Source organism: Pyrus communis, chromosome 14 (genome assembly GCF_041283825.1).
Source record: "Pyrus communis isolate YQ-2024b chromosome 14, ASM4128382v1, whole genome shotgun sequence".
NCBI lineage: Eukaryota > Viridiplantae > Streptophyta > Magnoliopsida > Rosales > Rosaceae > Pyrus > Pyrus communis.
The window spans coordinates 4,337,189-4,352,616 of record NC_142578.1 but is presented as its reverse complement, the minus strand read 5'-3'; the positions used below and the strand labels follow the sequence as shown (position 1 = coordinate 4,352,616).

Genomic DNA, 15,428 nt, shown 5'->3' with positions numbered 1-15,428 from the left:
TCATATGTGTGTAGATGCATCCACGATCCTACATACAGTTGTAAAAGAAAAAATTTATATACATATAAGCTTACACTTTTAAAACCCACTCCAAAAGGAAAGTATTTGAAACGGTAACCGATCGGTTAAAAAAAAAATTACCACAAACAATCTACCGCTTTGTACAAACTCCGTATGTTATTTTCCTATGATTAGTGACTAACTTTAAACCTAAATTAATGATGACTGTGCCTTCTCTCTGGCCTCACACTTCCACTTTTCATCCCTATAATTATAAAGCTGGAAGCTCTCTTCTTGTGTCTTTCCCAGTTTCCCTAAGCAGATAGCTTATTACCCTGATCTCCTCTTGGAAACGCACCAATGATGGAGGATCTGTACGGCCTCGCCGGCTCATCGTCAACGCCTTCAGCTGGTTTCAGCTCTGATCTATACTACTCTTCGTCAATGGCTGATATGCCTTTCTCGGCGAATACGACGGTTCCTGATCATCAGTTGGACTACTACTGCACCTACAGGAGCAGGAGCGCCAGCTTTGAGCCTTTAGCGGCGGCTTTGGGGGAGCAGCGGATACCCGGGACGATGAGACCGGACCAGATGTTTTCAGGGTCGTCGTCCGGAGTGTCGGACGCTGCTTCGGTGGTGGCTGCTGGGATTCAAAGACGAGGAGGAGGGGAAGGAGGTTGGGGAGAGGAGGTTTCTTGTCAAATGAATGAGATGATCGCTTCACATCCTCTATACCCTAAGCTTCTTCAAGCTTACATCGATTGCCAAAAGGTGTAGTACTATTACTACATAGTTAGTAAACCCTAACATATCTATCCATTTGATTGTCCAAAATGAAACGAAAAGAATACCAAGAAATAAAGATGTTATATTATATGTGCTAGTCTAGGTAGAAACGGTTAGCAAATAAGTTGAGTTTTGAGAAGAAAATTAAAAATAAAAACTGATAACAAATGATAATCAAACTGTTTCTATCTTCAACAAATTTGGAGATTTGATAAGTATGTGACCATGTAGTTAGTAATTAAGTGGCTTTAATTTTTTTTTTGGATGCTCTTAAGTTTATTAATTAATTGTTTATGTTGGTGTTTAATTTGGCTGAATTACAATATCAAATGTATAGGTGGGGGCGCCGCCAGAAATAGCAAGTGTGTTGGACGAAATCCGGCCGCAAAGTGATCATCTAATTTCCAGGAGACCCACCGCTTCAACTTGCATGGCTACTGCCGATCCTGACCTCGATCTCTTCATGGTCTCTCTTTCTCTCTCTCTCTCTCTATTCAAACTCTGTATGATGAAATTTCCTTTGTGTTTTGCCTAGCTAATTCTCTCTCCCTCTCTCTCTCTCTCTCTCTCTCTCTCTCTCTCTCTCTCTCTCTCTTATTTCTTAGGAAAGTTACTGCGATATATTGTTCAAGTACAAATCGGATCTTACTAGGCCATTCGATGAAGCAATTACCTTCTTGAACAAGATGGAGACGCAGCTCAACGCGCTCGCCAATAATACCAGTACTCTCTCTCCTTCAACTTTCTCTCTTTTAATTAACCCAAATCTATGTTTTCTCTAGGTATTGCTTTATGTGATACATTTAGCTATATGCGCACGTTAGTGCTGTGCACCTTATTACAAAGGGCACAAATTAACTCTAATCCATTTAGAAGGAAGAGAGCAGTACTGTACTTGTTTACAAATTAAGCTTGTGATATTAAGAAACCCTAGAATAGATATAAGGGACCCTAAATAGATCAGAAACAGTGTTTTGAAGGTATTTTGTGGCACTTGATTTCCCAGATGTAGACGAGTTTTCTATGTGGCACTGCCCTAGATTATAGCTAAGATACATATTAATTTTCGTGTCTAGCTGCCTATGGCCCTGGCTAGTTAATTGAGCGACTATCAAATGTGAGCTTTAATTTGAGGCAGATGTTGATATATATATATATATATATATATATATTATATGTATGTATATAAGTTTGAGTATTTTTAGAGTAACATTTTTGTATAAGTTTTGTTTTACCCGTCCATTTGTTATCCAAACATCACCTCATGAGCACATATAAAAGTATTTTTATATGACAATGTTATTTAGACACAGAAAACTGACCCACTCGTTAGCACACTTTTTAATAGCGGTGGCAATTTAGTATGTTAAAGAAGTATTTTCATGAGATAATGTTTTTTAAGTGATTGAACTATCTTACTTGGGTGGATGGGTAGAAGGAGGCATCTTACGGCGCATCTATTAAGGGAGAAACTTTCCTATGTAGATGTTGCACATTAGAAGAACATATTAAATTATTAGGGCAATGCTATTTACACGCAAAAATACTGACCCATTTTTAACTCTCTTTTTAATAGAGGTGGCAGGTTAGTGTGTGTTAAAGAAGTATTTTAATAAGATAATGTTTTGCGCGTGAGTTTGGTAGAAGTTATTTTTTCATAATCTTGACATAATAATTAACCTCTTCAAAAATCTGGGAAGAGCGAAAATATATCTTCTCACAGTTATATACACTTTGAGATTAATTTTTCATGATATAATCTACATAAACTGATTTCTGTTTGTTAGTTTGCATATTTTTAGGACCACCTTGTTTTTATGTGTAGTTTTGCTTTATTTATAGGTAATTTGTATTGGCCTGTGATTAGACCACTTGTGTTCGTAACTGCGCATATAGATATGGGTATTATTCTCTGTATACCTGTAAAAAAAAGGTTATTTACACAATTCTTTTTCCTTCAATGTTTTTACTTTTTAGTATGGCCGTGAAGTCATTTTTTTTAATCCAACTTATAGGGATGCTAAGAAGTGTTTAGAGGGGGAAAATAACCTAATGTCTGCTTGTTCCTTGCTCACTCGGTAAAGTGGATAATCTAATTGGCGACATCTAATGTATGTGTCCGGTAGGATTTTTCCTTGTGTGAGTGGCTCTTGGCTTTTGCATTTATACTAAACTTTCATTTATTGGAATGGTCAAAATATTGATTGCGGGTTTCTTAACTTAAATCTTCAAGTTAATTGGATAAGATGAATAGAGCAGGAGTTTTGGTGCATGTCATGTTAAGGGAATTAAGAACTTTGCCTTGGTAAAGTAATTGTACTTGATCAATTCTTACATATATCCAAATGAAGAGCACCTAAAAGAATTATCAGGTATAACTGGTGGCGGTTTCAAATGTATAAAATATAATCCAAGCTGAAATAAACTACTTTTCTTCTAATCATCCACATGATGAAGACAAGGAGATTCTTAGTATGGAATCCTGTGATGAACATCAGTTTTATATACATTACCAAAATATTGTCTGCCTTGGGGACTTACCTTGTATTCCTTCACCTTCTATCTCCAACTTTTGAGGTTGTGCATATATTTGTATAATGGCTTAATCCATGAGATTCGTACTGGCAACAGATCGATTTTCTCATTGAAATCATTAGTTTAGCAATACCTTTTGTGCTTAAGGCAACAAGTTTGCAGATATAGTATGACAATAAACTTTTTTTTTTCTTATTTTTTTTGCACCACTTTAAAAGCAAGTTTCTTTCATGGGATTTTATGGATTATGTTTGGGACCGTTGGTGTGGAAACCCGGTTGTTACTACTTAATTGGTTTAGGCATGCAATGAAACTATAATTTAACATTAAATTCTAAAGAGTTCATCACCTTTAAGGCTCTCGGCTACTGAGTTCGAAAGCTTCTTTTACTTATTGTGTTTGCAGGGTGTCCTTTTCTGTCAAGTCCGGATCCTTTTTGTGAGGATTCTAGAGATCTATGAATCATGTCTGTTCAACGTTCATCGTGCGGTCAGAAATCATTTTAAATATTTTAAAAATAAACATAAACTGCTTGACAAAAACTGATCGCACGATGTACGATGAACGAATACGATTCATTAATTTTTAGAATCCTTACCAAAAGGATCCGAAGAGGATCCTGTTGGTTTTCTGTCAATGACATGCTTGAGCAGATTCTTTTTTAATTTTCAAATACTATCACAAGGCTACCTTCGATGTACGTGTCTTTAAGATAAAATGAAATTGGCATGTGCTATCTATTCATGTTATTATGTTAATGGTTAAGAGCTGTTGAAGCTTTAGACCAAGTATGTTTTGGGTGTTCTCTTTTGTAGATTATACGTTTCCTAGCTGGTAATGTTTGAAATTTGAAAGTCTTAAATCATATCTACTAAGTTTTGTCTATATAATTTATAAATGGAAATGTTAGTAGCACTCTAAAACAATCCTCTCATTAGTCATTCCTTTGTTTTTTCAGTAAGGGTGAGTACATAAAAGAATTTCAAAATTTTGCAACTCCTTTTGCTATGAGTAGCTCTTATCGGCTAATTAACAAGATCAGTTTGTGTATTATTTGTTATGATTTTTAGCAGTACTTCGTGTATGATGGGGGAGTATCTCTTATCGGCTAATTAATAAACCCTCATTTTTTTGGAGCATCTTGCAAAATTAGTCTTTGAAATTCCATGTTCCTTCATTGTCACCTCTAGCTATAACACCAGGTTTGCCCTAACTGCCATTTCATTTTGGGATAGCTAAAGTTCCAGTAGTCAGATTAATTAAAATATTGATGTTAGACTTGCATGCAAATAGTAAGTGATTAAACATAGTACTTTATTTATTGAAAATTGGTACATAGGCATCAGGTTTTGGTGTTAATCATTGGGTATCTATGTATCTATAGGTTCTACTTCCTAGCCAGTTGGAAAATTTTCTTCCAAACCTTTTGTGTTTATGCCTACTTAAGTTTGAACTGTGACAGTCTCGTGTCTGCATATTCATTATCATTCTTTGTTCTAAAGCAAATCAACGAAGTAAAATTTGTAATACAAACAGTACATATATACATGCCACAAACAAAAGTGCCCAAACTCCAATTTTAAGATCTTAATACGGCACTAACCATTCGATTGGGTCTGCTGCAATGTTTGTCATCTTCCCTGGATTGAAATGAAAGTCCAAAATTTCACATGTATCTTGTCAGGTAAAGAATGCAGCTAGGTTTTGCTACATGTGCTCAATCACTGTGCATGCACGAGTGATTTGAAATTTCATTGCATGCTGTGCAGTAGTAAATGTGCACGGTGCATCCACTAGCTAGCTAGTGAGGGCATTGGAAACCGTGTATTATTATTAGGGGACAACGAAAAGCAAAGGGCATAGAGGGCAGAGCCAGAGGGGAGAAAGGTCAATCGATAGATTGGATAGGGGGGAAGAAGTTTAAATGTGGTTGATTTGTTGAACAGAAGGACCCCCGCAGTTCCCGCTGCAGGTAGGGTTCAGCTTTTAAGCATTCAAACTTGAAGCAAGACTGGTTCAAGCTGCAGTGGCTGCTGGTGCATCCGATGCTTTTTTTCTTCCTTTAGGTGGTATATGTGTTAAATGCTTTTTCTGCATCCATATTTCTGGCACTAAACCCAAACCAGTCCTGTAGCACTCACGTAATACTCACATCTGCGTCCATAATTCTTACAAGTTTTTACTATCCTAATTAATAAATGACGAATTTCAAACTCATTTTTTGCAATTGAGGTTTGATTTTGATTAATTTCAAAAGCTTTGCTGCTATATTTGTCTTAATTATAACATTACATTTAGGTGTCGGCTCTATACGTTGTAACTTTATTTATTCACTGGGGCGTGGCTCTGTTGTGCTGCTAGTTTGGGTTCAAAGTGGGGCGTGTCAGAAGTGGTAACCAAGTAACTGAAATAAACAGGTATATCAAAAGTCGTAAAATGTGTGCGAAAAATTATATTTTCTTTTTTATATTTACCATTTTAGACATTGTTTTTAGAAACAAATCACTTATATAAGTGTTACCATGTTATTTTATTAGATAATTAGATTGAAAAAAGGGTTTTGTTTGTGCTGTTTAGATAGATTGACATTTTTTATTTTGGTCATATGGAATTGGGTTGCACATCAATTTCCATAGGACTACTAGAAAAAAGGAAAAAGGGAAAGCACAAAGTTATAGATGCTTTCTGCAACCTTTCTCGGAACTGCAAGAAATTGAAAAAAAGTTGGCACGGGAGATTTGAGAGTGAACTGAACTGATGGAGATTTGAGAGTGTTGCAGGCTGCAGGCAGGCCGTCAGGCAATGAGAGTTCCTTGGAGTTGAGTGTAGAAGATAATACGTGGAGTGCGTGCCATATGGGTAACCTTACCTCGCAGACTGAAAGAACAGATCGATCGATGAGCCCACTCATACTTACGATACGACAGAACGAACTTCTTCAGCATTTCTTTTTGGTTTTCTTTTTAAACTCAAAACTTTTGTTTTCAGGCTGTCAGTTGATGTTACCCGACCCCGCCATACGTATAGCATCATGGCTTTATGATACATCACATCCCTGGAAACACGAAATCCTGCTCTCCATGTGTGCATGCAGGTTCTCTCGTAGATGATCAATGGATGGATGGTTCAATGGCTGATGTGCACGGCTGGCCCACTGCTCCATCCATTGGTCCCACAATCCTGTTCTATGCCCATTTTGGATCATGGGGATCCATCTCTCCATGTTCACATGGTCGAGACTCAAAGTCTCAAGTCTAAACGTAACAAATAAAAGATTGACAAAAAAAAACCCTAACAAATAAAAGGACTCGTTTAGTAAATCCATAACCGGAATTGGAAGATTTAAGTTGAGAGAGAATTGCTTAGTTTTGCTAAGTTTATTTTTGCATTGTCGCATTGGGTGACAATTAGAATGTAGAAATTAATTAATTATGTGATTACATCTTACAGTACGTTAGGAATGAGACTTTGAAGCACTTGAGCGTGGAACCAATTCCGTAGGGTTTTCTTAAAGCAGTTTCAATTCAATATTATGGGTTGATTTGTATTCCTTCTTTTGTGACCTTTATTTGTGGAGGTGGTTAATTTATGAGCACATTTCTGCTACTTATAAACAACAGAACACGTTATTTAAATTTTGGCATGTTGGATTTCCGTTCAATTGTACAAATCAGGATTCTTTCATTGCAGACGATGCTGCTGGTTCATCAGACGAAGGAGACTGGAGTGGAGGAGAGATAGAGGCACAAGACTCTCCGCGGACAAATGAAGATCATGAGCTAAAGGATAAACTGTTGCGTAGATACAGTGGCTATATAAGCACTCTTAAACGTGAGTTTACCAAGAAGAAGAAGAATGGAAAGCTCCCGAGAGAAGCAAGGAAAATTCTCTTTGATTGGTGGAACCTTCACGATAAATGGCCTTACCCAACGGTAACTATAAATTATAACATCTTGATTTTTTAAGTTTCACATACCCGTCTTCTCTTTGTGCACAACTATGTATACTTTTGTCCATTGATCCCTTTGGGCTTATTCAATCTGAAAGTTAGAAATAAACAAAGTATGCAGAGGAGAAAATGGAGTGTGGAAATCACTCGCATTTTATACTTCTTTTATTTTCCTTTGAAATTTCTTGTTTTTGGTATTGTGCAGGAAGCTGATAAAATTAGTCTTGCCCAAGTGACTCGACTGGATCAGAAACAAATAAACAATTGGTTTATAAATCAAAGGAAGCGCCATTGGAAGCCATCAGAGAACATGCAATATGCTGTTAAGGACAGTCTTTGTGGACCATGATTAATTATGAACTCGGTCCATCTTAAGCCAATGCTGGGAACAAATATGCTTATTCGCTTTGGTTACATCTTCCTTTACTAATGTTTGTTTTGTTATTAGTACGTGTAAGGACAAATTTGTTATGCAGAATAGTTACGAGATGTGAATAAACTGACTATAGAATATCTCGCAATATTAGCTCTTATTGAGGAAAACTTGTGCTAATTAAGATTTACTACCAGCGAGAAAATTAGTTAATTAAGATGGGCTAAGTTCTCATTGCTAAAAGCATTGAGTGGCCCTATCAGCTTTTATCTCAGGATCTGGGCTTAAGCATACAGATATAGACCGAAGGGTGGGCACGCATTAATTTCGATTTTACTAAGGCTGACTTACCGGAGAGGAAAATAGGCTAAAAAAACAAATAAAAGCTAGCAGTCCAATTGGCGGTGATCTTATTTTTTTTCCCTGCCATGAGCAAAAATTGTGCATCCACAATTGACAGACAAAACCCTAAAGACAAAGATTAGGTATATTGTCAACAAAAACCCTAAGAATATGGATTTTGTAAAATTGTGACAGAATTTACTTGTTTTTTTTGTGACTGCGCATCAACAAATTAAGTATTCTGTAGTTATAAGATTGCAAATTTAAGTATTAAGGTTGATGGTTTGACGATGAATTTTCTTATAAATTGATATGTTAATAATTATTTTTTTCTATTACTTATTTCGGCTTTGCTCTGAGATTTTATTTTGGTAATAGGTGCACGTTATACCACAAACCTAACTAAACCTAACCAAAGCATTAGTGAACCGATATATGTCGGTATTAAGCCATTGGGTTTCAGTTTTGGTATGAAATTCAGACAAAACCACAATGTGCGGTTAGACCCAAGTTCGAACTAACCCAAACCGTACTCAACCCTTACATTATGCTACCTAGTGGTTCTCTCCTGCTTAGTAAAAAACAAAGAAAACAAAGACATCTATGTTTGCATGGCTGTATTTTCGTATTATGTTTAATGGAATTATTGTCCAATAAAATTGTTTAATGGTATTATATAAGGAAGAATCTGAGAAACAGAAAAGGCAAGAAACCACTTGCAGATAAATACACACATATATATACACAGTAAATATTCTAGTCCCAACTTGGAGTTGTATATAGAATAAATTCCATATTATAATAAGTTATAATTTTACGAGGTTCGTCTTAAGGAAATTCTTCTCTACGTAATAATAACTATCAATAAGTACAAATAATATTCAAATGTCACAATACAAGCTAAGATGAACTAAATTATTTCTCTAAAATTATTTGGGACAATACTTTAGTTTTTCTTGTTGATGTTAGGTCTTTGAGTTTGCAAGTACGTAATACCTCATCACTATAAACAATGTTATATAAAATTTACTTAGCAAGCGAAAGTATCAAAGTGAGCACTACATACATGCATGCACTAGCTTTTAAATATTAGGTGTATTCCACTAATGCAACTTAAAAATTTTCATGCTCCACTACTAATAATGCAGTTATTTGTATCCATACAACTTTCAATAAGGATAACTGAGTCAAAAAGTAATATTCTTTAAGTACACCTTTATTAAGTCATAACCTTTCTAGAAATATAAAATCAGTTTAGTCCCAAAACTACGACTATATAAACGTCTTACTGTATATTATTTTTTAGAGACCTATTTGCACGTTTACCACAAGTCTGAGTAGGATAAGACATAAAAAAGAAAAGGAAACTACTGGTTGCAAGTTACTCCCAGGAACATTAAAAGAACGTAGCAGAAAAAACAGGTTTTAATTTCGTACATATTCTTGTGATGGCTTATAATATGATAATGGGAATTTTATCAGCATCTCATATTGAAATAGCACTTATAATTATTAATTACCCTTTACGCCTGAAAATTTTAATTATTGTATCTAACAGAGTTGCTTTTGACCAAAAAAAAAAAAAATCTAAGAGTTACTGATGTTGTTTTCTTTTAAGCAGTCGTCCTTTTTTTCTCTCTCTCACCACGCCGGACATTTGTACTGAAAATAAAGAACCAAAAAATCAATATGCTTAGCAGCATGGTAACATTTGGTTCATCAAACTTCTAACTTTGATGCTGGAAGCATGCTGAAATTTCATCTTTACTTCCAGTTGAGTATTACGTTATACCAAAATGACTTTAGTTGTAGATTAAATATTTAACTATATATTAAAAAACAAAAATTTCTAATTCATAATCGATTATATCAAATGTTCAAAGAATCACGATTTTGTGTATATTAATTTGTAATCTTTTAATTCAGGAGGAGGTGGATGAGAAGAAACTCTTGTGGCTGGTTTTGTAGTAGAGATGAATATAACTGATGAACAATCATCGACCTCATGTAGTCTCACTCAATATGAGAATTGTCCTAATTAGACAGACACACCAAAATAAAGAGCAACATTTTCAATGTTATACCGCGCACCTCTTAGTACTCATTTGTAAATTCCACCATGACCATTGATTAATATATAAGAGCTAGTTTTTAAATACTCAATTAGAAACTTAGAATATATATCGACGTAGGGTTTAAGCAAGTAGGTTCAAAGCTTCTGCCTTCTGGGCCCTTAAAGTGTCAATAATGGTGCACTTAGGCGGCTCGTTCTTGGCCTTTGGCTTCCAACTGAATCTTCCATGCATGGAAAACGATAAACATGGACGCTGAGGCCGCACCAACCCCTCTCTCTTGCATAACTATTTTTCTGGAGAAAGAGTAACCCATTGACCATTTGAAGGAGATGCAATTACCAATCCCAAATCCTCAAAACCTCATTTGCCTATTCCTCATATTCTCAGCATTCTTCTTCTCTCCCTCCGTCTCACACCCTCGAATCTCCGAGGCGGGTCGATTCTGTGGACATGGCAAGCATAACTCCAGCGGCAACTTCATTCCAAACTTCGTAAACGTAATGAACTTCATCTCCAACAATGTCAATGCAAAACGCTGGGGAGAATACATTATTACCTCACCAGCACCAGAAGTGTATGCCCTTGCTCAATGCTATGATGATCTCTCACCAACCGAATGCTCCGCTTGCTTTGCAGTGTCTAGAACAAAGCTCCCCCTCTGCCTTCCCTCCACCTCGGCTCGTATATATCTTGACGGTTGCTTTCTTGGTTATGATGATCATGAGTTTTCTCACCAGGCAGTTGATGACGAGTACAAGAATGTTAACTGTGGTAGCTCGCGAATCGATGCTTCGAAGTCCAGAACAAAGGAGTTTGCTAGAAAGGTGGAGGGTGTGATTCGAAATGTGACAGAATTGGCTGTAAGTCATGGAGGCTTTGGTGTATTTGGGAAGAGAGGAGTGGAGAGTGTGTATGCATTGGCTCAGTGCTGGAAGACAATCAATGCAAGCGGGTGCAGAGAGTGCTTGGAAGAAGCCGGGGCTAGCCTCGTCGGATGTGTGCCTGGAGTTGAAGGCAGGGCTATGTTTGCAGGGTGTTTTTTGAGGTATTCAAATGAGAACTTCTATGGAATTGAAGATGGTTCAAATGACTCTGGTGAGCCTAATTTCAATATTTCTTTCTCTTTTCAATTTCAATAATGCTATTTAGACACAAAATCTTAACACCATTATCAATTCTTTCTAGCATAGGTGGACCTAACCATTCTATGTGAAACTCATTTACATTAGAGAGTGTGTTGGCAATGTTGTCACGAATAGTGTCTAAATATCATTACACTTGGGATATGTCTCAATAAGATATCTTTTTAAAATTTGTAAGTTACATGGGCTTCGGATCAATGATTCTTCTTCAATATCTTAGTAGTTTCTTTTTTTTTTCTATAAAAGTGAGGCAAACTGTAGCTACCATTCTAATTGCCATGGCGAGTTCTTTGCTTGCTCTCTTTGGAGTTTTCATGGCGTACAAGAGATTTTATAAGAGAACTGAAGGTAAACACCTTGAACTTACAGTCCTAATTCAACCTCTTATTTTTAGTTAATTCTTGTTCTACATGTTCTCATTGGATCCTCAAGTTTTTTCTGTTAGTGTACAATAATCCAATTGGGATTTCCATCTCTATACACAAGAACAATTTGAACTTCAAGTACGAAATGCTTGAAAAGGCCACCGATTTCTTTGATGCCTCGAGGAAATTAGGCCAAGGAGGAGCTGGTTCCGTATTTAAGGGAGTTCTTCCAGATGGTAGAACTGTTGCAGTTAAAAGATTGTACTTCAATACGCGCCAATGGGTGGACGAATTCTTCAATGAGGTGAATCTCATCAGTGGAATCCATCACAAGAACCTTGTTAGGCTTCTTGGTTGCAGCATTGAAGGTCCAGAAAGTCTTTTGGTGTATGAATATGTAGCCAACAAAAGCCTTGATCAAGTCCTTTTTGGTGAGTACTCCAACCTAGCTAGTTATCATCTTAATTCATCACTTCATTGTGTATATACATAACATTAATACCAGTTTACTTACTTCGTGCAGGTAACGACACAAGGCAAATTCTAAGTTGGCAACAAAGATTCAATATCATCTGCGGAATTGCTGAGGGACTTGTGTATCTTCATGAAAGTTGTGGAGTAAAAATTATTCACAGAGACATAAAACCCAGCAACATTCTCCTTGATGAGAATCTTATTCCGAAGATTGCTGATTTTGGACTTGCCCGATGCGTTGGTCCAGATAAATCTCATCTTAGCACAGGAATCGCGGGGACACTGTAAGAATTTAAGAAATCGCTACCAGTAATTTTGTTCCCCTTCTGATTTTGATGCATATGTTTTACATACAGAACTTACGAAGTAGTTTGATTTTTGTTGTTGCAGGGGATATATGGCTCCTGAATATCTTGTTCGAGGACAACTAACAGATAAAGCTGATGTTTATGCCTTCGGTGTGATGGTTCTTGAGATAGTATGCGGCAAGAAGAACCGCGTTTTCGTAGAGGGTTCAAGTTCGGTTCTCTACTCTGTAAGACTCATCTCCCTTATTTGTTACACTTTGGTACATGTAGTGATATGCTCAATCAAACGACATGATTGCCATCGATTTTATAAGCAAAGTCTCCAACGACGAATTCCAGTATGCATATTTCTCAACACGTAAGTAACATCTTATTTTTTCCTTATGACATTAGGTTTGGAAGCATTACAAGGAAAAAAATATCACCGAAACTGTTGATCCGACCTTGAAAGGTGGATTCCCCGAGAGAGAGGCATCCGATGTACTTCAGATCGGGCTTATGTGCACACAAGCTTCTCTTGCAGTGAGACCATCTATGGCGGAGGTGGTTCGGATGCTCACTGATGAAAAACACGTTATCCCTTCACCAAAGCAGCCTCCATTTTTGAATGCAAGCATACTCAACTCAGATGCGTCCAAAACTTCTATAAAGTACACTCTGTCACAAACAAGAGATGGAATAGGGTCCCCAGAGTCCAGTACTTTGTGCGAAGTGTGAATGTTGTATTTAAACAAGTAACATAGACAAAAGATGTTGCAAATTATTGATATCCAATGAAAACTTCGACGGTACGAGAGGAATTTCATTGATAACGAAAAAAGAAGTTACACTGAATCAAGAAAAACATAAACCTAACCACAATGCCTTTTCAACCAAAGGGCTGAGGCTGCTTGAATTGAATAAGGCCAACGTAAATTATTGAGAATGTACGTGACGGTAAATCATGTACATTTGCAATCCAATAATGCAAGATTATTCAATTAATATGTAATTTACATGTACAATATTTGATAAGAATGGAACGTCACTTTCCATCCAAGTAACTCCCTAGAAAACATATTTTCATGAATTCATAATAGAAGCCCATATACCATCTGTCATAATATAAGTGAAAAAAACAAATTAAGTCATTTCATTTGTATTGTTATACGTGGTGTAACAGCCTCATTAAAAAAATCTCTCATCCTACAAGACTAGATAGTAAAAAGAAGTGAATCTACCCGAAAATGCTAAGTACACCAAATTCGTGCATCAAATAATGTGCCGCTAATCAAATTTGTACTTTAATTCAAATCAAAATTTGATCAAGAATGATGCTAGGCACACCAAATTTGTGCAGCTAATAATGTGATACCAACCAAATGAAAAATTATATGATGTAGAATGTGTCACATCATTTGGTGCACAAATTTAGTGCATGAATTTTGTGTATAGCACCACCCTTTGATTATTGTAATTAGAACATATATAGTGTAGAATATATTTCATTTAGTGCACAAATTTAATGTGCAAATTTGATGTAGGTAACACTAGCCGAAATTTAAATGTGCAAATGTGACACCAATAAAAAAAATACGTAACTTACATCTCACTTACCTCTATTAATTGGTCGGTCCAACGGAATATTTGGTGCACGAAATTAAAATATAAATAAGAGGATAGTTCTCATCACGTGGTCCAGAAAATATATGAAATAAAATTACAAGAAAAAAAAAACCCAAAATAAGAGCCAAAACAGTAGTTGTGTTCCCTTGCCTGACCTACTATTTAATTTGAAATTTTCATCATATAATTCATATTGAAACAATACAGTGCAGAAGCTATCAAGCGATATTGAATACATGACCAATAAAAATAGATTTTAATATTGACATAACTGCTAACTTTGTTACTTGAGATTTGAAATTAGTAGAAGTGGTCATTGAGTTTATTCATCATTAATCATTTTGATCATTCTATGAAAAATCTAAATTAAATAAAGATAAAATGCCCAAAACACCCTCAATTTTTATCAAATCATTTTGACCAATTGTTTATTAAATTGAGAGTATTTTTATTTTGGTCCTTATTCAATAGAATTTTTATGGAATGACCAAAATGATTGATGGTGGACAAACTCAGGGACCACTTTTATTGAATTCAAATCTCAGGGACCAAATTGAAAAGTTATGCCAATTTCAGGAACCATTTTGGCGAAAAAAGTCTTAAAAGAATTACTAGATTGTTGGCTCGTAAACAATAAAGTATGAGATCGTTTCGATATCTAACTGCATAAAAATAAATAGTCGGACACGACGAAAACATTACGAACCCTTTATCTATTTGTTACAATTAATTGACTAAATGACCTTATTTCCAATTGAGTTTTCTAAATACGGATATTGCATAATGATTTATAATATAAACGATTCCTATTATAAACATGAAATTTCGCAATTCGATCACAAAATATTTTAAGAAAAAACTCCTTAATCTTAGACCATCTCCAACCGAAGGCTGGTCAAATGGCTCGTTTTAGCCCTCTAGCCCTCCAAGAAATAAATATTTTAATGAACAGTGCATGATCATATTCCTTATCATCTCCAACCGAGGCCAAAGGGCCATAAGGCTCGTTTTAGCCCTGTCACAAAAAACCGTCTCTAATCGAGGACCAAAGAGCTATAGTATGAAATGTGAAGAATTGAAATAAAATGAGGTAAGATAGTATAGAATAGTGAAAAATATGTGAGAAATTGTGTAGGAAAAAATTAGAAATAAAAAATAAAAAAAAAAAAAAAAAAAACCTATTGGGCATATAAACAAAAAGTGGGCTGGGACATATAAAAAAATCCTAAGCCCTAAATTCTAAAGTGGGCTGGGCAATGGAAAAGAAAAAAATAAAATAAAATAAAGGGCTAGGCTAATGGGAAAAAAAAAAAAAATTGAAATTGGGCTAGCCAGCAGGCTGGCTGAAAGTGGCCAGTCGTTTGGCCTTTTGGCCATTTCAGATTTTGTGGGGTCCACGAGCCCTCTGGCCTAGCCTTCGGTTGGAGACGGTTTTCAGACGTTTTTCGGCCCTTTGGCCCTATGGACCCTT

General features: G+C 36.0%; 2 protein-coding genes across 3 annotated transcripts; both read left to right on the top strand.

The window, feature by feature from the left end:
* Positions 1-248: 248 nt before the first annotated feature.
* On the top strand, positions 249-7,794 carry LOC137713256 (homeobox protein knotted-1-like 6). Its single transcript, XM_068452548.2, has 5 exons — positions 249-774; positions 1,127-1,255; positions 1,395-1,512; positions 7,015-7,256; positions 7,479-7,794. Exons 1-5 carry the CDS (start codon positions 361-363, stop codon positions 7,620-7,622), a joined length of 1,047 nt encoding a protein of 348 aa, XP_068308649.2. The 5' UTR covers positions 249-360; the 3' UTR covers positions 7,623-7,794.
* Positions 7,795-10,265: 2,471 nt separating this feature from the next.
* On the top strand, positions 10,266-13,143 carry LOC137711958 (cysteine-rich receptor-like protein kinase 1). Of its 2 annotated transcripts, none has more exons than XM_088683747.1 (6): positions 10,266-11,158; positions 11,452-11,553; positions 11,651-12,001; positions 12,076-12,328; positions 12,435-12,579; positions 12,746-13,143. In XM_088683747.1, exons 1-6 carry the CDS (start codon positions 10,393-10,395, stop codon positions 13,067-13,069), a joined length of 1,941 nt encoding a protein of 646 aa, XP_088539873.1. In that variant the 5' UTR covers positions 10,266-10,392; the 3' UTR covers positions 13,070-13,143. The 2 variants fall into 2 exon arrangements, with proteins under 2 accessions (XP_088539873.1, XP_068307209.2); XM_068451108.2 differs by having other exon boundaries at positions 10,268-11,158; positions 12,094-12,328.
* The last annotated feature ends 2,285 nt before the right edge of the window (positions 13,144-15,428 follow it).

Excerpts from the sequence above, each read along its gene's own strand:
- LOC137711958 (XM_088683747.1), top strand. The coding sequence starts at position 10,393 with ATGCAATTACCAATCCCAAATCCTCAAAACCTCATTTGCCTATTCCTC. Across the intron at positions 11,159-11,451 it reads AGATGGTTCAAATGACTCTG|TGAGGCAAACTGTAGCTACC; the intron begins GTGAGCCTAATT and ends TTTCTATAAAAG. Across the intron at positions 12,329-12,434 it reads ACAGGAATCGCGGGGACACT|GGGATATATGGCTCCTGAAT; the intron begins GTAAGAATTTAA and ends TTGTTGTTGCAG.
- LOC137713256 (XM_068452548.2), top strand. The coding sequence starts at position 361 with ATGATGGAGGATCTGTACGGCCTCGCCGGCTCATCGTCAACGCCTTCA. Across the intron at positions 1,513-7,014 it reads CGCGCTCGCCAATAATACCA|ACGATGCTGCTGGTTCATCA; the intron begins GTACTCTCTCTC and ends CTTTCATTGCAG. Across the intron at positions 7,257-7,478 it reads ATAAATGGCCTTACCCAACG|GAAGCTGATAAAATTAGTCT; the intron begins GTAACTATAAAT and ends GGTATTGTGCAG.